This window comes from Myxine glutinosa, chromosome 2 (assembly GCF_964187855.1).
Source record: "Myxine glutinosa chromosome 2, kmMyxGlut1.1, whole genome shotgun sequence".
NCBI classification, from domain to species: Eukaryota; Metazoa; Chordata; class Myxini; order Myxiniformes; family Myxinidae; genus Myxine; species Myxine glutinosa.
Window position 1 is genome coordinate 202056263 of NC_136262.1, and position 24398 is coordinate 202080660.

Below are 24398 nucleotides of genomic sequence, written 5' to 3' on the forward strand. Positions count from 1 at the left end.
TGCCGGCAGGTTGGACGAATCCAGGGAAGAAGTTCCAGGCCCTTTGTAACGGTAACTTGTGCGCTCGCCGCCCAAGGCCCCAAGACCTGTCCATTATACCCATGACATGGCAGGTCTGGCCGCTGCACCCGTCTCCTTTATATTTTCCTGGACAAGTGACGAGCCTTGTGGTGGAACTAGTCAATGAAAAAGGAAAGGGACAAAAATATTTGCCAAACCGATCAGGGAGGGGAAAGAAGAAAATAAGGCAACATTGAGGAAGACTTGAAGGTGAAAATATTGTATTCATGAAAAGCACTTTTGTGTTGATTTAGAATCGATATGCAAACTCAAATCTGGGAGAAATTACATTTTTACCTTTTACAATTTTAAACATCTAAATATGGGATGTATATAGATAGGTTTTATATTTAAAAACGACATTAAATTTGCAACACGTGATTAAACATGTACAGACTTGGCATTTAATATGGAATATATATTTTTTCTTGACTTGGGTTTACTTTCTTAACTCAGTATATCAATCTGGTGAGTTTATTTTACACTTTGGTGCTTTATTTGTTAAAAGAACCATGTCACTGATTGTCTGTCGCAGCAAGAAGTCAACAACAGGATTATATCACAGGTGGCGTGGCAAAATGTACGGACAGGTGCATTTGATGATTGGCTTCACAGTCGGGTATACAAGGGTTGTTGCGTTCTGTATTAGTGGAAAACAACTGCTGCACATCTCCAAAAGTTATTGCCGCTTCCTCTGTAGATGGTCCATCAACTCGACAATGCTGTTTGTCATGGAGTGGTGGCTTTACGAAATTACGGCATGAAACAGCGTGCTATTGCTCGGCAGTATGGCATCACTCAAGGTCAGGTGTCAAAGATCCTGAAACGAAATGCTCAGAGGGGTGTCCCTACTCCAATACCGAGGCCAGGACGTCCCCGCAGAACCACAAGGAGGGATGATCGCCAGCTGCACCGGTTAGTTCGCAATGGCCGTACCAAGTCAGCTAATCGGCTTAGGGCTGAGTGGCAGCAACTGACAAATGTGCCTTTATCCAGAATGCTAGTCAACCAACGACTGGTTCAAGCAGGCTATCGTGCCAGGTGTCCCCTGAGAAAGCCACGCCTGACCAGACAACACCGCCAGCGCCGATTGCAGTGGGCCAGAGAGCACCGTCAATGGCAGCCAGGACACTGGAATCACGTGATCTTCAGTGACGAGTCTAGATTTCTGGTCTATCGTCAAGATGGCCGCGTCCGAGTGCGCGGACAAGTGCATGAAGCCTACAACAAAGATTGTATAGTGCCAAGAGTCCAAGCTGGAGGTGGTGGGGTGACCGTTTGGGCTGCTTTTCATGCAGGGGGCAAAACTGACCTGGTTGTTCTGAATGGAAACCTGAACCAGTTCAAGTACAGGGCCATTCTGGAAGAAACATTGCTTCCATTTGCTCGTGCAGCCTTTCGAGGAAACTTTGTCTTCCAAGATGACAATGTACGGCCTCATCGTACTCGCATGATCCAACACTTTCTTGCTGACCGTGGTGTAGAGCATATGGAGTGGCCTGCCATGTCCCCGGATATGAATCCGATAGAGAACTTGTGGGCAGAATTAACGCGTCAAATCGACCACTTGGACCAGCAGCGTGCCTCTGTGCTTGAATTGCAGCAGGCTATTGTCACTGCATGGCAAGCGATTCTTGTCCAAACCTTGGCAAATCTCGTGAACAGCATGCCTCAACGTGTACGTGCTCTCCTGAATGCTCGTGGGGGTTACACGAAGTCCTGAACTGTAATTTTACTGTCTGTAATCCCAGTCGTAATTTAACTTTTGTTTTTGTTAAAAAATTTGGCTAATGTGCAAAATAAAGAGATACTTCTGGAAAACGCACAGAAGTTTAACACAGTGCTGTCCATGAATTGAGTTCGATATCAGTTTACATCACTTTCAAGGATCAATTTATTTGTTTCGAAATGTCAAATGTGGTGTTTGTTTCTTTTAAAGGTCACATTAACAAAATCTAGAATAATTTCAACATAATTCCAATGAACTTTTGGTTCTAAGACATCTTGAAAAGTAAGTTCACCCCCACAAAAAAATATTCCATATTAAATGCCAAGTCTGTATAATGACTATTACAAAGATAAATATTTTGTGTAGTTTTTCTTTTTATTGGATATTCATAGCAAATATGCATCTACATATTACATAAGCAGGTGGAGAGGGTGGCACAAATAAAACCGAAAGGAGGTTTCAGAAGGGAGGGCTGACAAAGGCAAGAGGATGTAAGAGGTGGACGAGGGGGAGAGGTGAGGGAAAATGAAATAGGATATAAGAGGTGGTGGAGAGAGAGAATGGAAGAGAGGATATGAGAGGTGGGGAAGAGGGAGAGAGGAGGAAAAAAAGAGTGAGAAGACTGGAAGAATCAAGAAAGAATAGGGAGCTGAAGGTTGTGCCTCTGTTTATGTATTACTTAATAGCGGGGGTACCCGGCATTGCCCGGTGCTGTTCTAATCCTGTTGGCATTTTGAAAAAAATCCAATTTTTTTTTCTAGTTTTTGTGTGGGCATAAAACACTTTCCTATAACCACTAAGGAATGGGGTCAGCTATCATTTAATATTACCTTCCACATAGCTACAAAGGCTTAGACGCTATAGAGCGATTAAAAAATAAAATCCAACCTTTTTTTTTCCCCCATAAATTTACATTTTTTATTTTGCCGAAAACGTTCTCCGGGACTCACTGACGAACCTCTGAAAGTTTGATGATCTGTTTTGCCATCTCTGAGAAAAAAGGCGACACACAGATAGACAGACACACATCTCTCTTATAGCATAGATATAAAAGACCCCCATTAATGAATCTGCAAAATACAAGAGGTATTAAAAGAAGGAAATGGGAAAAATAAAGAAGCACTTTGGTATTCATGAATCCAAATTTCTGAAATTAAAAAAGAAAAGAAAAAGAAAAAGAAACAAATACAGTATTGTCAAAGCAGTTTAACAATGATTTTTAAAAATTAACAACCGAGTTATTACGAAACATCTACTGAAACAAATAATCAACATCAGAGATGGACAACATCAATAGGAGGGTTTCGTTGTTGTTTTGCTTCAACGAGTACGTGGTGTAACGACGCCACCTAGAGTCGACATGGGCATTTAGAACAAGTTTGCAGTGAAGATGTACAAAATCCCGAAACAAGGAACAAAACAACAACAACAAAAAAAGCACACAGTGTTAACAGAAACGCTAATATTTCTCAGAATAAATGCGGTCACGGGACTAAGGTAGAGTAATGGCATCCTTCGAGAGCAGTTCAACTTGTGCCGAAATGCAGGACGTGAGAAATGAAGTAAACCAGAGAGACAATTGGTGTATTCTGGTTGTACTAGAGACATGAACTCCATCTGTAATTCATGAATTTGGTCTCAGGTTACAGGCATAAAAGGAATATCTCAAATGACTCGGGATCCTCAATCATTAACAACCACTTCTTGCTATCAATGTGCTTAGAAAAACGGTCTGCTTAACCTCGACGCGTGCCTGACAAGATCGTTATCCATCAAATTAATCTTGCTCTTTTTTTTTTGGCCACGTTACACCGATTCCTGGTACTACTTTAAAATCACGGTAAAGTAAAAAAAAAGGTTTCTTTCTTTTTCTTTTTTCAACACAGAAATCGAGGCTCACAGAAGGGCTGAACGAGAAGATATCGAGAGAGGGTTGAGAGACTGACAGATGGTCATTATTCGGGGGTACGGGCGGACATGAATGCATTTGGACACTTCGGTGTACACGGAGCAATGCAACTTTCAACTGCAGATCCAGGATCTTCAATGTTTTTTTTTTCTTGGCAAAGGAAACACCGGATTACGCAGGTCACCCAAAAGGTCACAGGTTAAAACTCCACCGTCGCGTTCACCCTACCCCCACCGTGAAGCAGAATCGCGTGATCCGTCGTGATGGTGAAGTTTTCCTTGGGTTTGAAATTTTAGGTCCTCACGTAACGCAATATCTCGCATAGGTCATAACCGGTCACTGCAAATGAGTCACCTCTGGTGTCACAGAATCGGGCACCACACACCAATACATCCTGCACACACTCGCTGTGCAAGTGTGCAACCTGCAAAACACCACACCATTGTACGCTTCAATGGTCCTGTTTTTAATAGTCCAGAAATGCTGGCCTGTTCTGATTGTCTAAGTTGCCGTGAAGCATTTCAAACACTACCACCTGGTCAAAAGGATGAAGTCATAGGTGTGGGAACGTACAAAGGGGCGTTCAACAAGTTCTGGGAATGGGATGCTCAAAATAGTCTATGATGAGTTGATACACCAACTTTATTATTTTCCAATATACACTATTGCAAAAAAGTAAGGAAATTATTTCGCGAATATATAATGATATCTATCTATAATTCCAGTAATCTCTGTGTGTATGTGTGTGTGTATGTGTGTGTGTATGTGTGTATGTGTGTGTGTCTGTGACCGCTGTTTCTCGACAACCACGGGTCCGATATACTTGAAACTTGCCAGGTATATTGCTGGGGACCCGAGGATGTGCCTTTTCAAGGTTTCATATTAATCGGAGAAGTAGTTACCGAGCTATGGCGATTTCTTTACCAAACTCCGCAAGCCGTTCGCTTTGGACCAAACCATTTCATGTAAATAGAGGGGGGGGGGGGGGGGGGGGGATTGTCACCGTACTCGCAAGCCTTTGGCTTTGCGAATGGACCAAACCATTTCATGTAAATAGAGGGGGGTGGGATTGTCACCGTACTCGCAAGCCGTTCGCTTTGGCTTTGCGAATGGACCAAACCATTTCATGTAAATAGAGGGGGGGGATATAATTTTCGATATATATATAGTACGGGCATGCCCTAGTATATTTAAAAACGAGTAATGGTTGGCGGAGCTGGCAGCATGGCCTTGAGAGACGCACACCTGCCTCGAAGCTGTCTAGCATGGTTTTGAATCTCGGCCCGGCCATAAACTGTCATCCCGGTGTTTCACAGGTAGGATAAATTCATCAATGTGTGTACCGTACCGTCCTTCGGATGGACGTTAAGTGGTCGTACCGTCTGCCAGAATTCGTTGGTGGACGTTAAAGGCCCCATGATGTCCTTCGCAAAGAGTAGGCGAGCTATCGCGCCAGCACCATGAACAAATTTCAAATTCCTGCCCAACTACTGCTGGGAAGGCAACGGCAAACCCCTCAGTATAGCCCTTGCCAAGACTGCTTTGGTAGCATTGACTTTTTTTCCAACAGAGACTGGAATCTGAAATGGTTGGTACATGGTACTTTTCCAACAGAGACTAGAATCTGAAATGGTTGGTACATGGTACTTTTCCAACAGAGACTAGATTCCGAAATGGTTGGTACATGGTACTTTTCCAACAGAGACTAGAATCCGAAATGGTTGGTACGTGGTACTTTTCCAACAGAGACTAGAATCCGAAATGGTTGGTACGTGGTACTTTTCCAACAGAGACTAGAATCCGAAATGGTTGGTACATGGTACTTTTCCAACAGAGACTAGAATCCGAAATGGTTGGTACATGGTACTTTTCCAACAGAGACTAGATTTCCGAAATGGTTGGTACATGGTACTTTTCCATCAGAGACTAGAATCCGAAATGGTTGGTACATGGTACTTTTCCAACAGAGACTAGAATCTGAAATGGTTGGTACATGGTACTTTTCCAACAGAGACTAGAATCCGAAATGGTTGGTACATGGTACTTTTCCAACAGAGACTAGAATCAGAAATGGTTGGTACATGGTACTTTTCCAACAGAGACTAGAATCCGAAATGGTTGGTACATGGTACTTTTCCAACAGAGACTAGAATCCGAAATGGTTGGTACATGGTACTTTTCCAACAGAGACTAGAATCTGAAATGGTTGGTACATGGTACTTTTCCAACAGAGACTAGAATCCGAAATGGTTGGTACATGGTACTTTTCCAACAGAGACTAGAATCCGAAATGGTTGGTACATGGTACTTTTCCAACAGAGACTAGAATCCGAAATGGTTGGTACATGGTACTTTTCCAACAGAGACTAGAATCTGAAATGGTTGGTACATGGTACTTTTCCAACAGAGACTAGAATCCGAAATGGTTGGTACATGGTACTTTTCCAACAGAGACTAGAATCCGGAATGGTTGGTACATGGTACTTTTCCAACAGAGACTAGAATCCGAAATGGTTGGTACATGGTACTTTTCCAACAGAGACTAGAATCCGAAATGGTTGGTACATGGTACTTTTCCAACAGAGACTAGAATCTGAAATGGTTGGTACATGGTACTTTTCCAACAGAGACTAGAATCCGAAATGGTTGGTACATGGTACTTTTCCAACAGAGACTAGAATCTGAAATGGTTGGTACATGGTACTTTTCCAACAGAGACTAGAATCCGAAATGGTTGGTACATGGTACTTTTCCAACAGAGACTAGAATCCGAAATGGTTGGTACATGGTACTTTTCCAACAGAGACTAGAATCCGAAATGGTTGGTACATGGTACTTTTCCAACAGAGACTATAATCCGAAATGGTTGGTACGTGGTACTTTTCCAAAAGAGACTAGAATCAGAAATGGTTGGTACGTGGTACTTTTCCAACAGAGACTAGAATCCGAAATGGTTGGTACATGGTACTTTTCCAACAGAGACTAGAATCCGAAATGGTTGGTACATGGTACTTTTCCAACAGAGACTAGAATCTGAAATGGTTGGTACATGGTACTTTTCCAACAGAGACTAGAATCCGAAATGGTTGGTACATGGTACTTTTCCAACAGAGACTAGAATCCGAAATGGTTGGTACATGGTACTTTTCCAACAGAGACTAGAATCCGAAATGGTTGGTACATGGTACTTTTCCAACAGAGACTATAATCCGAAATGGTTGGTACGTGGTACTTTTCCAACAGAGACTATAATCCGAAATGGTTGGTACGTGGTACTTTTCCAACAGAGACTATAATCCGAAATGGTTGGTACATGGTACTTTTCCAACAGAGACTAGAATCAGAAATGGTTGGTACATGGTACACTAGAATCCGAAATGGTTGGTACATGGTACTTTTCCAACAGAGATTAGAATCCGAAATGGTTGGTACGTGGTACTTTTCCAACAGAGACTAGAATCCGATATGGTTGGTACATGGTACTTTTCTAACAGAGACAAGAATCCGATATGGTTGGTACATGGTACTTTTCTAACAGAGACTAGAATCTGAAATGGTTGGTACATGGTACTTTTCCAACAGAGACTAGAATCCGATATGGTTGGTACATGGTACTTTTCTAACAGAGACTAGAATCCGATATGGTTGGTACATGGTACTTTTCTAACAGAGACTAGAATCCGATATGGTTGGTACATGGTACTTTTCCAACAGAGACTAGAATCCGAAATGGTTGGTACATGGTACTTTTCCAACAGAGACTAGAATCCGATATGGTTGGTACATGGTACTTTTCCAACAGAGACTAGAATCCGATATGGTTGGTACATGGTACTTTTCTAACAGAGACTAGAATCCGATATGGTTGGTACATGGTACTTTTCCAACAGAGACTAGAATCCGATATGGTTGGTACATGGTACTTTTCCAACAGAGACTAGAATCTGAAATGGTTGGTACATGGTACTTTTCCAACAGAGACTAGATTCCGAAATGGTTGGTACATGGTACTTTTCCAACAGAGACTGGAATCTGAAATGGTTGGTACATGGTACTTTTCCAACAGAGACTAGAATCTGAAATGGTTGGTACATGGTACTTTTCCAACAGAGACTAGATTCCGAAATGGTTGGTACATGGTACTTTTCCAACAGAGACTAGAATCCGAAATGGTTGGTACGTGGTACTTTTCCAACAGAGACTAGAATCCGAAATGGTTGGTACGTGGTACTTTTCCAACAGAGACTAGAATCCGAAATGGTTGGTACATGGTACTTTTCCAACAGAGACTAGAATCCGAAATGGTTGGTACATGGTACTTTTCCAACAGAGACTAGAATCCGAAATGGTTGGTACATGGTACTTTTCCATCAGAGACTAGAATCCGAAATGGTTGGTACATGGTACTTTTCCAACAGAGACTAGAATCTGAAATGGTTGGTACATGGTACTTTTCCAACAGAGACTAGAATCCGAAATGGTTGGTACATGGTACTTTTCCAACAGAGACTAGAATCAGAAATGGTTGGTACATGGTACTTTTCCAACAGAGACTAGAATCCGAAATGGTTGGTACATGGTACTTTTCCAACAGAGACTAGAATCCGAAATGGTTGGTACATGGTACTTTTCCAACAGAGACTAGAATCTGAAATGGTTGGTACATGGTACTTTTCCAACAGAGACTAGAATCCGAAATGGTTGGTACATGGTACTTTTCCAACAGAGACTAGAATCCGAAATGGTTGGTACATGGTACTTTTCCAACAGAGACTAGAATCCGAAATGGTTGGTACATGGTACTTTTCCAACAGAGACTAGAATCCGAAATGGTTGGTACATGGTACTTTTCCAACAGAGACTAGAATCCGGAATGGTTGGTACATGGTACTTTTCCAACAGAGACTAGAATCCGAAATGGTTGGTACATGGTACTTTTCCAACAGAGACTAGAATCCGAAATGGTTGGTACATGGTACTTTTCCAACAGAGACTAGAATCTGAAATGGTTGGTACATGGTACTTTTCCAACAGAGACTAGAATCCGAAATGGTTGGTACATGGTACTTTTCCAACAGAGACGAGAATCTGAAATGGTTGGTACATGGTACTTTTCCAACAGAGACTATAATCCGAAATGGTTGGTACGTGGTACTTTTCCAACAGAGACTAGAATCAGAAATGGTTGGTACGTGGTACTTTTCCAACAGAGACTAGAATCCGAAATGGTTGGTACATGGTACTTTTCCAACAGAGACTAGAATCCGAAATGGTTGGTACATGGTACTTTTCCAACAGAGACTAGAATCTGAAATGGTTGGTACATGGTACTTTTCCAACAGAGACTAGAATCCGAAATGGTTGGTACATGGTACTTTTCCAACAGAGACTAGAATCCGAAATGGTTGGTACATGGTACTTTTCCAACAGAGACTAGAATCCGAAATGGTTGGTACATGGTACTTTTCCAACAGAGACTATAATCCGAAATGGTTGGTACGTGGTACTTTTCCAACAGAGACTATAATCCGAAATGGTTGGTACGTGGTACTTTTCCAACAGAGACTATAATCCGAAATGGTTGGTACATGGTACTTTTCCAACAGAGACTAGAATCAGAAATGGTTGGTACATGGTACACTAGAATCCGAAATGGTTGGTACATGGTACTTTTCCAACAGAGATTAGAATCCGAAATGGTTGGTACGTGGTACTTTTCCAACAGAGACTAGAATCCGATATGGTTGGTACATGGTACTTTTCTAACAGAGACTAGAATCCGATATGGTTGGTACATGGTACTTTTCTAACAGAGACTAGAATCTGAAATGGTTGGTACATGGTACTTTTCCAACAGAGACTAGAATCCGAAATGGTTGGTACATGGTACTTTTCTAACAGAGACTAGAATCCGATATGGTTGGTACATGGTACTTTTCTAACAGAGACTAGAATCCGATATGGTTGGTACATGGTACTTTTCCAACAGAGACTAGAATCCGAAATGGTTGGTACATGGTACTTTTCCAACAGAGACTAGAATCCGATATGGTTGGTACATGGTACTTTTCCAACAGAGACTAGAATCCGATATGGTTGGTACATGGTACTTTTCTAACAGAGACTAGAATCCGATATGGTTGGTACATGGTACTTTTCCAACAGAGACTAGAATCCGATATGGTTGGTACATGGTACTTTTCCAACAGAGACTAGAATCCGATATGGTTGGTACATGGTACTTTTCCAACAGAGACTAGAATCCGATATGGTTGGTACATGGTACTTTTCCAACAGAGACTAGAATCCGATATGGTTGGTACATGGTACTTTTCCAACAGAGACTAGAATCCGATATGGTTGGTACATGGTACTTTTCCAACAGAGACTATAATCCGAAATGGTTGGTACATGGTACTTTTCTAACAGAGACTAGAATCCGATATGGTTGGTACATGGTACTTTTCCAACAGAGACTATAATCCGAAATGGTTGGTACATGGTACTTTTCTAACAGAGACTAGAATCCGATATGGTTGGTACATGGTACTTTTCCAACAGAGACTATAATCCGAAATGGTTGGTACATGGTACTTTTCCAACAGAGACTAGAATCCGATATGGTTGGTACATGGTACTTTTCCAACAGAGACTATAATCCGAAATGGTTGGTACATGGTACTTTTCCAACAGAGACTAGAATCCGATATGGTTGGTACATGGTACTTTTCCAACAGAGATTAGAATCCGAAATGGTTGGTACGTGGTACTTTTCCAACAGAGACTAGAATCCGATATGGTTGGTACATGGTACTTTTCTAACAGAGACTAGAATCCGATATGGTTGGTACATGGTACTTTTCTAACAGAGACTAGAATCTGAAATGGTTGGTACATGGTACTTTTCCAACAGAGACTAGAATCCGATATGGTTGGTACATGGTACTTTTCTAACAGAGACTAGAATCCGATATGGTTGGTACATGGTACTTTTCTAACAGAGACTAGAATCCGATATGGTTGGTACATGGTACTTTTCCAACAGAGACTAGAATCCGAAATGGTTGGTACATGGTACTTTTCCAACAGAGACTAGAATCCGATATGGTTGGTACATGGTACTTTTCCAACAGAGACTAGAATCCGATATGGTTGGTACATGGTACTTTTCTAACAGAGACTAGAATCCGATATGGTTGGTACATGGTACTTTTCCAACAGAGACTAGAATCCGATATGGTTGGTACATGGTACTTTTCCAACAGAGACTAGAATCCGATATGGTTGGTACATGGTACTTTTCCAACAGAGACTAGAATCCGATATGGTTGGTACATGGTACTTTTCCAACAGAGACTAGAATCCGATATGGTTGGTACATGGTACTTTTCCAACAGAGACTATAATCCGAAATGGTTGGTACATGGTACTTTTCTAACAGAGACTAGAATCCGATATGGTTGGTACATGGTACTTTTCCAACAGAGACTATAATCCGAAATGGTTGGTACATGGTACTTTTCTAACAGAGACTAGAATCCGATATGGTTGGTACATGGTACTTTTCCAACAGAGACTATAATCCGAAATGGTTGGTACATGGTACTTTTCCAACAGAGACTAGAATCCGATATGGTTGGTACATGGTACTTTTCTAACAGAGACTAGAATCCGATATGGTTGGTACATGGTACTTTTCCAACAGAGACTAGAATCCGATATGGTTGGTACATGGTACTTTTCCAACAGAGACTAGAATCCGATATGGTTGGTACATGGTACTTTTCCAACAGAGACTAGAATCCGATATGGTTGGTACATGGTACTTTTCCAACAGAGAGTAGAATCCGATATGGTTGGTACATGGTACTTTTCCAACAGAGACTATAATCCGAAATGGTTGGTACATGGTACTTTTCTAACAGAGACTAGAATCCGATATGGTTGGTACATGGTACTTTTCCAACAGAGACTATAATCCGAAATGGTTGGTACATGGTACTTTTCTAACAGAGACTAGAATCCGATATGGTTGGTACATGGTACTTTTCCAACAGAGACTATAATCCGAAATGGTTGGTACATGGTACTTTTCCAACAGAGACTATAATCCGAAATGGTTGGTACGTGGTACTTTTCCAACAGAGACTAGAATCCGATATGGTTGGTACATGGTACTTTTCTAACAGAGACTAGAATCCGATATGGTTGGTACATGGTACTTTTCCAACAGAGACTAGAATCCGATATGGTTGGTACATGGTACTTTTCCAACAGAGACTAGAATCCGATATGGTTGGTACATGGTACTTTTCCAACAGAGACTAGAATCCGATATGGTTGGTACATGGTACTTTTCCAACAGAGACTAGAATCCGATATGGTTGGTACATGGTACTTTTCCAACAGAGACTAGAATCCGATATGGTTGGTACATGGTACTTTTCCAACAGAGACTATAATCCGAAATGGTTGGTACATGGTACTTTTCCAACAGAGACTATAATCCGAAATGGTTGGTACATGGTACTTTTCCAACAGAGACTATAATCCGAAATGGTTGGTACGTGGTACTTTTCCAACAGAGACTATAATCCGATATGGTTGGTACATGGTACTTTTCCAACAGAGACTAGAATCTGAAATGGTTGGTACGTGGTACTTTTCCAACAGAGACTATAATCCGAAATGGTTGGTACATGGTACTTTTCCAACAGAGACTATAATCCGAAATGGTTGGTACATGGTACTTTTCCAACAGAGACTATAATCCGAAATGGTTGGTACATGGTACTTTTCCAACAGAGACTATAATCCGAAATGGTTGGTACATGGTACTTTTCCAACAGAGACTATAATCCGAAATGGTTGGTACATGGTACTTTTCCAACAGAGACTATAATCCGAAATGGTTGGTACATGGTACTTTTCCAACAGAGACTATAATCCGAAATGGTTGGTACATGGTACTTTTCCAACAGAGACTATAATCCGAAATGGTTGGTACACGGTACTTTTCCAACAGAGACTATAATCCGAAATGGTTGGTACATGGTACTTTTCCAACAGAGACCAGAATCCGAAATGGTTGGTACATGGTACTTTTCCAACAGAGACTAGAATCCGATATGGTTGGTACATGGTACTTTTCCAACAGAGTCTAGAATCCGAAATGGTTGGTACATGGTACTTTTCTAACAGAGACTAGAATCCGATATGGTTGGTACATGGTACTTTTCCAACAGAGTCTAGAATCCGAAATGGTTGGTACATGGTACTTTTCTAACAGAGACTAGAATCTGAAATGGTTGGTACATGGTACTTTTCCAACAGAGACTATAATCCGAAATGGTTGGTACATGGTACTTTTCCAACAGAGACTATAATCCGAAATGGTTGGTACATGGTACACCAGAATCCGAAATGGTTGGTACATGGTACTTTTCTAACAGAGACTAGAATCTGAAATGGTTGGTACATGGTACTTTTCCAACAGAGACTATAATCCGAAATGGTTGGTACATGGTACACCAGAATCCGAAATGGTTGGTACATGGTACACCAGAATCCGAAATGGTTGGTACATGGTACACCAGAATCCGAAATGGTTGGTACATGGTACTTTTCCAACAGAGACTATAATCCGAAATGGTTGGTACATGGTACACCAGAATCCGAAATGGTTGGTACATGGTACACCAGAATCCGAAATGGTTGGTACATGGTACACCAGAATCCGAAATGGTTGGTACATGGTACTTTTCCAACAGAGACTATAATCCGAAATGGTTGGTACATGGTACTTTTCCAACAGAGACTATAATCCGAAATGGTTGGTACATGGTACTTTTCCAACAGAGACTATAATCCGAAATGGTTGGTACATGGTACTTTTCCAACAGAGACTATAATCCGAAATGGTTGGTACATGGTACTTTTCCAACAGAGACTATAATCCGAAATGGTTGGTACATGGTACTTTTCCAACAGAGACTATAATCCGAAATGGTTGGAACATGGTACTTTTCCAACAGAGACTATAATCCGAAATGGTTGGTACACGGTACTTTTCCAACAGAGACTATAATCCGAAATGGTTGGAACATGGTACTTTTCCAACAGAGACTATAATCCGAAATGGTTGGAACATGGTACTTTTCCAACAGAGACTATAATCCGAAATGGTTGGAACATGGTACTTTTCCAACAGAGACTATAATCCGAAATGGTTGGTACACGGTACTTTTCCAACAGAGACTATAATCCGAAATGGTTGGTACATGGTACTTTTCCAACAGAGACCAGAATCCGAAATGGTTGGTACATGGTACTTTTCCAACAGAGACTAGAATCCGATATGGTTGGTACATGGTACTTTTCCAACAGAGTCTAGAATCCGAAATGGTTGGTACATGGTACTTTTCTAACAGAGACTAGAATCTGAAATGGTTGGTACATGGTACTTTTCCAACAGAGACTATAATCCGAAATGGTTGGTACATGGTACTTTTCCAACAGAGACTATAATCCGAAATGGTTGGTACATGGTACACCAGAATCCGAAATGGTTGGTACATGGTACTTTTCTAACAGAGACTAGAATCTGAAATGGTTGGTACATGGTACTTTTCCAACAGAGACTATAATCCGAAATGGTTGGTACATGGTACACCAGAATCCGAAATGGTTGGTACATGGTACACCAGAATCCGAAATGGTTGGTACATGGTACACCAGAATCCGAAATGGTTGGTACATGGTACTTTTCCAACAGAGACTATAATCCGAAATGGTTGGTACATGGTACACCAGAATCCGAAATGGTTGGTACATGGTACACCAGAATCCGAAATGGTTGGTACATGGTACACCAGAATCCGAAATGGTTGGTACATGGTACACCAGAATGAGAAATGGTTGGTACATGGTACACCAGAATGAGAAATGGCTGGCGTGTCTTGGCCACTAATGCGAGTATCTCTTTCGTGTAACTTGTTGAGGCGCACCACCTAAGTCCCTTTGAACCGCAAGCTCAAAACGTTTGAGTTTGCGGAAATGATTTAATGGATCTTTGCGCCACGTCTGTAGCGCAGGGCGCTTTGAAACAGAAAGTCGGAAAACCTTTGCGCAGAGCCATTGAAGAATGTCCAACCTTCTCACTTTGATGTGATGAAAATGTTTTTATGTACAGATCGTTTGTGATCTCGGCCGTACTTCGAATTTGAATGATGACATAGGAGCACGTGAGGTTAGAGGTTTCAAGAAAACGTCGTTATATTCACTGTTACCGATTGAAGGACTTGGCAAAAGGAGCATGGAGGAGAGAAAGGTGGGAGGGGTGGGGGGGGGGGGGGGGACACAAAATCTACTGAAGGTTTGAGAAAAAAAAAAAGAAGCAGCCCTTAAGTAACGACGTGGGATTTCTTTGGCCCCTCCCCCCACCCAATGAGGAAAAGCAGCCTCTAACAGCTGATAAAGGCGTCTGAAACTTCCGAGTAAACACCATTTAATAGCCGGAATTTCCTCCCACTCCAACCGTATTCCATTTGCAGCCGTCATTGTAAATCCTTCTACACGGGCCTCGTGATTACAGTCACCGAGAAACGTTTATAACTGTCTTATTACTGCGATGCATTTCCTTTACGTCGAGATGAAGGGGAAGACATTGCTCAGACCGAGGAACACGTGCCTTTCATATGTGCTGACTGTTGGTGCTTTGACGACAACATATGGAAAGCAGGACAGAAAAATGAAGATTTAGCATTATCATCCGCTCTTGGTCCTGCCATGGCACTTTGCTTATCGTGTAAAAAAGGAAGCGATCGGATTTGAAATTTTATAATTTCACCTAGCTTGAGATGGTGGCATCTCGGGTTTAAAATCCTATAAACTCAAATGAAGTTTTGCTACGAGGTTTAAATCACTGGGATTGTTTTAAAGGTCTGAAATGAGTGAAGCGAGAAACGAAAAGGTGTACGTTTCTATACTCCTTTATCTGGGAGGTTGGTGGGGTGTCACCGAGGGAGTAGTCCTTATGATGTTTCAGTGGGAATCACCTTGGTGGTGCCCATGATATACTCAATATATGGGATTTTGCTTAGTCCTGAAAGATGGCGAGATAGATCAGTTGGTAGCGGGTTTCTCTTGTAAGCGGAGCCGCCCGCTCCTGGATTTGTGCTCCTGCGAAACCAATTTTTGACAAATATCCATCCTGGTGCTCCTGGTGCAGGGCTGGGGCGAGGGGGCGATCTTGGGTCATGACGGCCTTAATTGCAATGTGAAAATGGCTCTCCTATGTAGATTTAGGCTGCAGAACATAAAGATCGCACAACACCACTCAAAAAGAGTAGGCGACAGAATCTCAGTACCACGACTAAAAACGAAATGGGAGGTGCAGATAATTAACTCGAATGGCACTCAGTAGAGAGCATACCTCCACCTGGTGAACAGTTTATGTTTTCTATCCCACCGATAGGCCGGATCTGGATTCGGACCTGAACCAAAACCTAATCGGCTTGTTCTTGTCACCTAACCAACCCATCCACCTAGTTTATTCATAGCTCATCCATATCTTTTTTAAATATCATGTTATATATCGCTTTTCGCCCGATCTCTCAATGGTGAGGAATCACTTAAAAATTAAATAATTCTCATATCCGAATCCATATTCAGATCTTCACCAAAATCGAAACGATTAGTCCTTGTCAGACACCCAACCGGTCCACCAAATTTCGTTCAAATCCGTCCACAACTTTTTGAGATATCCTGCTATGTATCGTTTTTGGCCTTATCTCCCAATGGTGAAGAATCACTTTTAAAAGTTTATATTTTTTTTGGTGAATTTTTTGCTATCTTGTTCACAGACGGACACACGGACAGACAAACAAGCAGACAGACGGACAGGGGTGAAAACACAACCCCCATCCACCTTTGGAGGTGGAGGTAAAAAAATATTTTGGTTGCTAATTTTGATGGAGTACTGTGCAGACATAACGAGTCAAATGGTCTTCCCCAACTCCATGCCAAAGACTCCTTGACTTCTTGAAGAAGCACAAGTAATATTGAGGGAAATCTGTTGTCTTGGAGTAAATGGTCTCATGTAAAAGACTGTTCTGAACAATTATTGGTGGCCATAGGATTGGATTTCTACCCCACCCCCCACCGCCCCCCCCCCCCCCAATGATGCCGACCATGCATAGTTAGTTCCCGCCAGCAGCTGGAGGCCATGTCTGCCCCTGCTGTGCTAGACGTGGGGTCGCAGCCAAGACGCTGCAAGCATCCATCATCCTCAAAAGCAACATGCCCTGGCTTTAAACTCAGCCGTCTGCAGGCAGGAGGCCTGCCCGGCATTGCATTTGTTCATAATCGGATCTGTGCCCATACCTGCATACGCAAAGCTGGCAGGCCTAATGCAGTGATTAATGACCCTGAGGTTTCCCTTGGGTGTTTGCTTTGGTTGCGAAAATATGAAATAAAAAGTTCATAAAACTGATGTAACAAACAATTTAGCGGCTCAGGGTTTTTGAGCATTGGAGCCATGTGCAGCACTTGCGTCATTGCAATGAGCTGCACACAAACGGATCCTCATTAATCTTCTGTGCGGCCATGTGCTGCAAATGTCAAAAAAAAAGAAACCTCTTTACCCGCCGAGGCAAAATAACTGGACAAAGTGCTATTTAAAATAAAGAAATACTACAGATCGTTTTTATCCCTCAAATGAACCTGCCATTTCAAATAACCCAGGTGAGAGGTGATTGAGAAGTCCATTATGTGGTTATTCTGTGGCTTTGAAGTCTCTATAGGGGTTTAATAATTTAATGAGGCGTTCAGCACATAAACTGCATGCAGTGGATGTTTTGCAAGCACGACGGACAAAACGCAATCGCCGATTGGTAATCCGATGTGCTTCCTGTCGATGCATCGTCCCTACCGAGCCGATCCGGACCCGCTCACCTCAGTTCCATCGACTCGGTCCGTTTCTCCAATTTTCCAAATCCGCACGAAAGAATCCTCCGACCCAGAGAGCACCTTTCAAACAAGTGAAGCACCGACTCTTAGAAAGATCAAAGCAAACATTTTCCAAAAAAAAATAAAAAAATATCCTTTCAACGAAAGCAAGGCAAAACTCAGAGGGATCGATTAATACCTGTTAAAGAGTTAACAAGCAGCTGGAACACTGTTTAAGGCCATTTTTCCTTGCAATGCACTGGTGATTGCTTTGGCTCCGATCGGCTGCTCTATGCTACAGGAACCTTCAAGTTCAGTTTCAAGATGTTGCGCATATTTGGGATGGATGGATGATCGTTTTAAGGCCATTTTCCCCGCTATAGCGAGGGTTAGCCTTGCGGGCCCCATGACAATCATGGTTCCCTGTTTGAGGCAATGTTTTTATGGCCGGATGCCCTTCCTGACGCCAACCCTTGGTCACGCTCTTACGATGCGCAAGGATACGGTGTACCTATTCTAAACAGGGTTACACACCGGGATCATTCATCCCAGCAAGCTGGTACTCAATTTGCCGACTTCGGAAGGATGACAGGCTGAGTCAACCCCCCTGGCGTTAATCAGCGATCGACCGGGATTCGAACCCAGGATCCTAGGATCCCAAGCCGGCACCCCAACCGCTAAGCCAACACCAGGCTAGCACCAGGCTAACACCAGACGAGTCAACACCAGGCAACACCAGCCAACACCAGGGATGAAACTCCAAATTAAAATACACCATTAGTATACAAACACATTCAAAATTAAAGCACAGCATTGGTATACAAACACATTAAAAATTAAAGCACAGCATTGGTATACAAACACATTCAAAATTAAAGTACACCATTGGTATACAAACACATTCAAAATTAAAGTACACCATTGGTATACAAACACATTCAAAATTAAAGCACAGCATTGGTATACAAACACATTCAAAATTAGAGTACACCATTGGTATACAAACACATTCAAAATTAAAGTACACCATTGGTAGACAAACACATTCAAAATTAAAGTACACCATTGGTATACAAACACATTCAAAATTAAAGTACACCATTGGTATACAAACACATTCAAAATTAAAGTACACCATTGGTATACAAACACATTCAAAATTAAAGTACACCATTGGTATACAAACACATTCAAAATTAAAGTACACCATTGGTATACAAACACATTCAAAATTAAAGTACACCATTGGTATACAAACATTCAAAATTAAAGTACACCATTGGTATACAAACACATTCAACATTAAAGTACATCATTGGTATACAAACACATTCAAAATTAAAGCACAGCATTGGTATACAAACACATTCAAAATTAAAGTACACCATTGGTATACAAACACAATCAAAATTAAAGTACACCATTGGTAAACAAACACATTCAAAATTAAAGTACACCATTGGTATACAAACACATTCAAAATTAAAGTACACCATTGGTATACAAACACATTCAAAATTAAAGTACACCATTGGTATACAAACACATTCAAAATTAAAGTATACCATTGGTATACAAACACATTCAAAATTAAAGTACACCATTGGTATACAAACACATTCAAAATTAAAGTACACCATTGGTATACAAACACATTCAAAATTAAAGTACACCATTGGTATACAAACACATTCAAAATTAAAGTACACCATTGGTATACAAACACATTCAAAATTAAAGTACACCATTGGTATACAAACACATTCAAAATTAAAGTACACCATTGGTATACAAACACATTCAAAATTAAAGTACACCATTGGTATACAAACACATTCAAAATTAAAGTACACCATTGGTATACAAACACATTCAAAATTAAAGTACACCATTGGTATACAAACACATTCAAAATTAAAGTACACCATTGGTATACAAACACATTCAAAATTAAAGCACACCATTGGTATACAAACACATTCAAAATTAAAGTACACCATTGGTATACAAACACATTCAAAATTAAAGTACACCATTGGTATACAAACACATTCAAAATTAAAGTACACCATTGGTATACAAACACATTCAAAATTAAAGTACACCATTGGTATACAAACACATTCAAAATTAAAGTACACCATTGGTATACAAACATTCAAAATTAAAGTACACCATTGGTATACAAACACATTCAACATTAAAGTACATCATTGGTATACAAACACATTCAAAATTAAAGCACAGCATTGGTATACAAACACATTCAAAATTAAAGTACACCATTGGTATACAAACACATTCAAAATTAAAGTACACCATTGGTATACAAACACATTCAAAATTAAAGTACACCATTGGTATACAAACACATTCAAAATTAAAGTACACCATTGGTATACAAACACATTCAAAATTAAAGTACACCATTGGTATACAAACACATTCAAAATTAAAGTACACCATTGGTATACAAACACATTCAAAATTAAAGTACACCATTGGTATACAAACACATTCAAAATTAAAGTACACCATTGGTATACAAACACATTCAAAATTAAAGTACACCATTGGTATACAAACACATTCAAAATTAAAGCACACCATTGGTATACAAACACATTCAAAATTAAAGTACACCATTGGTATACAAACACATTCAAAATTAAAGTACACCATTGGTATACAAACACATTCAAAATTAAAGTACACAATCAGTAAACTTTGAATCACTTAACAACATACCAATCCCGTGGCAGGAGCAATGTCCAGTGAGTTTATCCACCGTGCGTGTGCGTCGATGTCAGCATGCAGCATCCCTGTGGTGCCATCGTATACTCGTATCTGCCCTGTGCCGTATGCAGCGGCCACAATACCCCGCCACATGACCACTGAAGTGCAGGCACACCTGGATGCAGGCGCAACACTCGGTGGACACCTTAAATTAATGTCCACCATTGCCACGACTTACTTTAGGATATGTGCACTTAATGTTGTTATTGTTGTTGTTGTTGTTGTTGTTGTATTTAGAACTTGCATAATGGCAAAGAGATAGTGTACTCAGTTCTGAGCCGTTTCATCTCCATTAAATTATTGATGTAGAGTAAAATCAAACTCAAAAATCTCATTCATGCGTCCTTTTAGAATAAACATTAAGCCAGCTGTCCTGCCTTCCAGCACTCACTTATGGGTGCTAAAGATCCCATGGTACCTTGAAGTATCCCAATACCATGGCCAAATTAGAAATTCTTGCACTGAAATGTACCTATGAGGGCAATGGAACATCATAATTAGCTCTCCGCTTTCACGTGATATTTCCCCAGAATATGAAATTCAATACTGGAAAGTCTCATGCCTGTACTGTCATTTCAGAAGGAACACGTTGCTTAACTTAGCGGCTCCTTCTTCTTCTTCTTCTTGAACCATCCCCTGGAAGTGAAGTAGTGGACTCTTTTTTTTCTTTTTTCTTTTTTGTATGCTGAATCGAGGCTCGTGAAAGAGCTAACATTTATTTCACAAACAAATCAACCAGACAAACAAAATATACAAAAAGAGGGAGCGGAAGACAAGATGGGGAGAGAAGGGGAAGCACACAACCACAACATTTGAGAGCAGGGAAAAGTGTGGGAGGGAGAGGGCTTGGGGGGAGGAGGCGTGGGAAGGGGGGGGGGGGGGGGAGAGGTATAAAATACAAGGGGACCGAAATTAGTGGGGGTAGAGCTAACATTTATTTCACAAATAAATCAACCAGACAAACAAAATATACAAAAAGAGGGAGCGGAAGACAAGATGGGGAGAGAAGGGGACCTCTTGAGCTTCTGTACCTCGCAATCACGCAACTTATCTTAGGGTGACTCCATTTACAACATGGTCTCTTATTTTAACCACACAATGGAGTATTGCTTCCCAATATCTGACAGGATGGTGCAGATGTAGGACAGTTACCTTTAGTAACTGTCTAGTTGGGTTAGATCACCAACCTGATAGTAAACTGTCAAATTGGTGCTTTACATGCAGGGCGTTGCATCACAAAGTACACCTTCCATTGGATGGCCATTAAGCTGGGTGTCCCATCTGACAGCATTAGCTGTTGCACGTTAAAGATCGCACGCTTTATTTTGAGGAAGTGTTGGCAAGTTATCGCCGGAACCCTGGCCAAATTTCAAATTCCTTCCCATGTACACTCCAGTTGCAGCCAGTTCTGGCCAGCTGGTCCATAAAAGACAGGCGCTTACATACCCTGAGCTGCCAACCTCATACTATATGCCATGGTGAAGAAAGAGGAAGGAGAAGATGAAGAAGGAAAAAATTAAACTAGAACGGCACTCGGTAGAGCGGTAGCGTGCATACCTCCATCAGGCTGACCAGTTTACGTTTTATATCCCACTGATAGGCCCGATCTGTGTTTGGATCTTCACCATTTCACTTCACATTGGGATTATCACACAATTCAATTCAACATCGATTATCAATTCTCCCCTCTCACCCCTCCTCCTCAAAGTTTCCTCTTAACTCCTCCACAAAGTTAGCTCCTCCCCACTTTCTCTCCCTTCCAACTCATACCACCACATCCTCAAACTTTCTACTTCACTCTGCCCCCCCTCAAACAACACCTCACTGTGCCTCATCCCATCACCATCAAACCTTTTGTCCTCCTCAGCCTTCCCTTTCTCCTAGTTTTCCTGCAATCTCTGACACACTGTCAACAGCTCTCCCTATCTCCCCCTCTCCTCCCTCATCTTTCCATACCCCTCCCTTCCCTTGTCCTGTATCCGATGCTACCCCCTCCCCTTCCTTAATGGTATGGACCTCAAGCATCCGGGGCCTTCGCTCAAACCCGATTGATTTCTCCATACAGGTTGCTTCAGACAAACCAAACTTAATCTGCTTAACAGAAACTTTCTTCCTTCAAGATGTCTCCGATTCCTTAATTTCTCTTCCTGGTTACTCCCTCCTCTGGTATGATAGACCTGATCCTCGTCCTGGTGGTGGGGTTACTGTCTTTATCAAAAACTCTCTTCCTCACTCTCCCTGCACTGCCCTCTCTCCACCACACCCCCAGGAGTACCTCTGGCTATGGCTTCCCCTCCGCTCCCACCTTTTGTTCATATCCACCACCAAACAGTACACATATCCCAGTTCATATTCACATCTCAGTTGTAACGCCCACCAAACAGTGATGACTCCATTTACATCTTATCTCGCTGTCTGACAACATGGACTAACTTCTATCCACTCATCCCAACTCTTTTTTTCCTCATATGTGGTGACTTCAACTGTCATCAAGCCAGCTGGCTGGATGTGGGTACCTCTCACACCAGCCATGGTACCTCAGAAAAGGACTCCTGCAACTCATTGGGACTGACACAATCTATCAATTTCCCGACCCGGATCTCAGTCAACTGTACATCATCTCTTCTAGACGTGGTTATGACCAAGTTCCCTGCAAATGTCTGCTGTTCTTCTTCTGCTACAATCCGTTCATCTGATCATTTCCTTGTTAAAGTGGACATCTCTCTGGCCATTCTCAGAGAGCCTTCTCAGAGCCGACGAGTCTGGCATGTCACTCAGGCCGACTGACATGGTCTTCAAGCAGCCATCAATCATCTGGACTGGTCTCCCATCTCTACTGCCTCTGACATCAACTCATCCTGGGAATTCTTCCAAAGAAGATTTCTCTCTCTCATGCACAGATTTATCCCATCTTGTCTTCAGTTGGCATACCCTTCCTCCAGTCCATGGTACACAGAATCTTGTGGTGAGGCAATTGCCCTGAAACAACTTGATTGTGCCTCCTGGAAGGCAATCTCAGTTCCTTTCACAAAGCCCGGAACAAGCGTGCATCTACCCTCAGGAGAGCCAGGAAACAATATCTCTCCACTCTCAAGACTGAACTCTCAAACCTGTCTCCCTCCTCCAAATCCTGGTGGCATCTGGTCAAATCTGTTTCTGGTGTTTGTTCCCCCTCCATCCCCTCCCTTACTTCAAACAGCTAAACAGCTGACTCCGCACGTGAAAAATCTGAATGCCTCAAATCTGTGTTTGCCTCAAAATCTTGTGACCCAAACGCATCACTCTCTGTTCCCACCTTAACCAGTCGAACCCAGCTGCTCCTGGACTCTGTGTCCTTCTCTCCTGACAAGGTGGAGAAGTTTCTGTCAAACCTCAACTCTGATTCTGCAACTGGACCAGACGGCATCAGCCCACGTGTCCTAAAATACTGCTCTGCTGCTCTATCTCACCCTCTCTCTGTTCTCTTCACCCTCTGTTTTGCTCAAGGTAATCTGCCATCTGCTTGGAAAACAGCTAACATTACCACTTTGCATAAAAAGGTGCAAAAACAGATCCTTGCAACGACAGACCAATCAGCCCGCTCCCAATTATCATCAAGGTCATGGAATCCATCATTGCTGCTGATATTAATTCCTTCCTCTTCTCCAATGGCTTGATCTCTGATCATCAATTTGGATTCAGACAAGGTCATTCTACTCTGGACATGCTGCTTTTGCTGTCTCAACAATGGATGGAGGTCCTCAACACCAAACAGGAAATCAGAGCTGTCTCCCTTGACATATTTTGTGCCTTCGATACGGTCTGGCACCACGCCCTGCTCACCAGACTCTCCTCCTATGGTATCTCCACGCATGGCTTGCGGACTTCCTCTCCGGTCGTAGTCAATGTGTGGCCCTGAATGGAATTCTCTCATCTCAATTCTCTCATTCTCATTCTGGTCACATGCAAAAATGGGTG

At 41.8% G+C, this 24398-nt stretch overlaps 1 protein-coding gene across 3 annotated transcripts in view; it reads right to left on the reverse strand.

Annotated features, from left to right (window-relative positions):
• Positions 1-264: 264 nt before the first annotated feature.
• WDR54 (WD repeat domain 54) overlaps positions 265-24398 on the reverse strand; it is a 111075-nt gene continuing 86941 nt past the window's right edge. For 2 of the 3 annotated variants that reach the window (XM_068106437.2, XM_068106435.2), the window contains 3 exons: positions 20394-20586; positions 17652-17726; positions 2170-4122 (listed from right to left, as the gene is read on the reverse strand). In XM_068106437.2, the coding sequence (XP_067962538.2) occupies positions 3991-4122; positions 17652-17726; positions 20394-20586 (400 nt within the window). In that variant the 3' untranslated portion in view covers positions 2170-3990. Of the gene's footprint in view, positions 4123-17651; positions 17727-20393; positions 20587-24398 lie in introns of all 3 variants that reach the window. The other variant, XM_068106436.2, reaches the window with a different exon arrangement.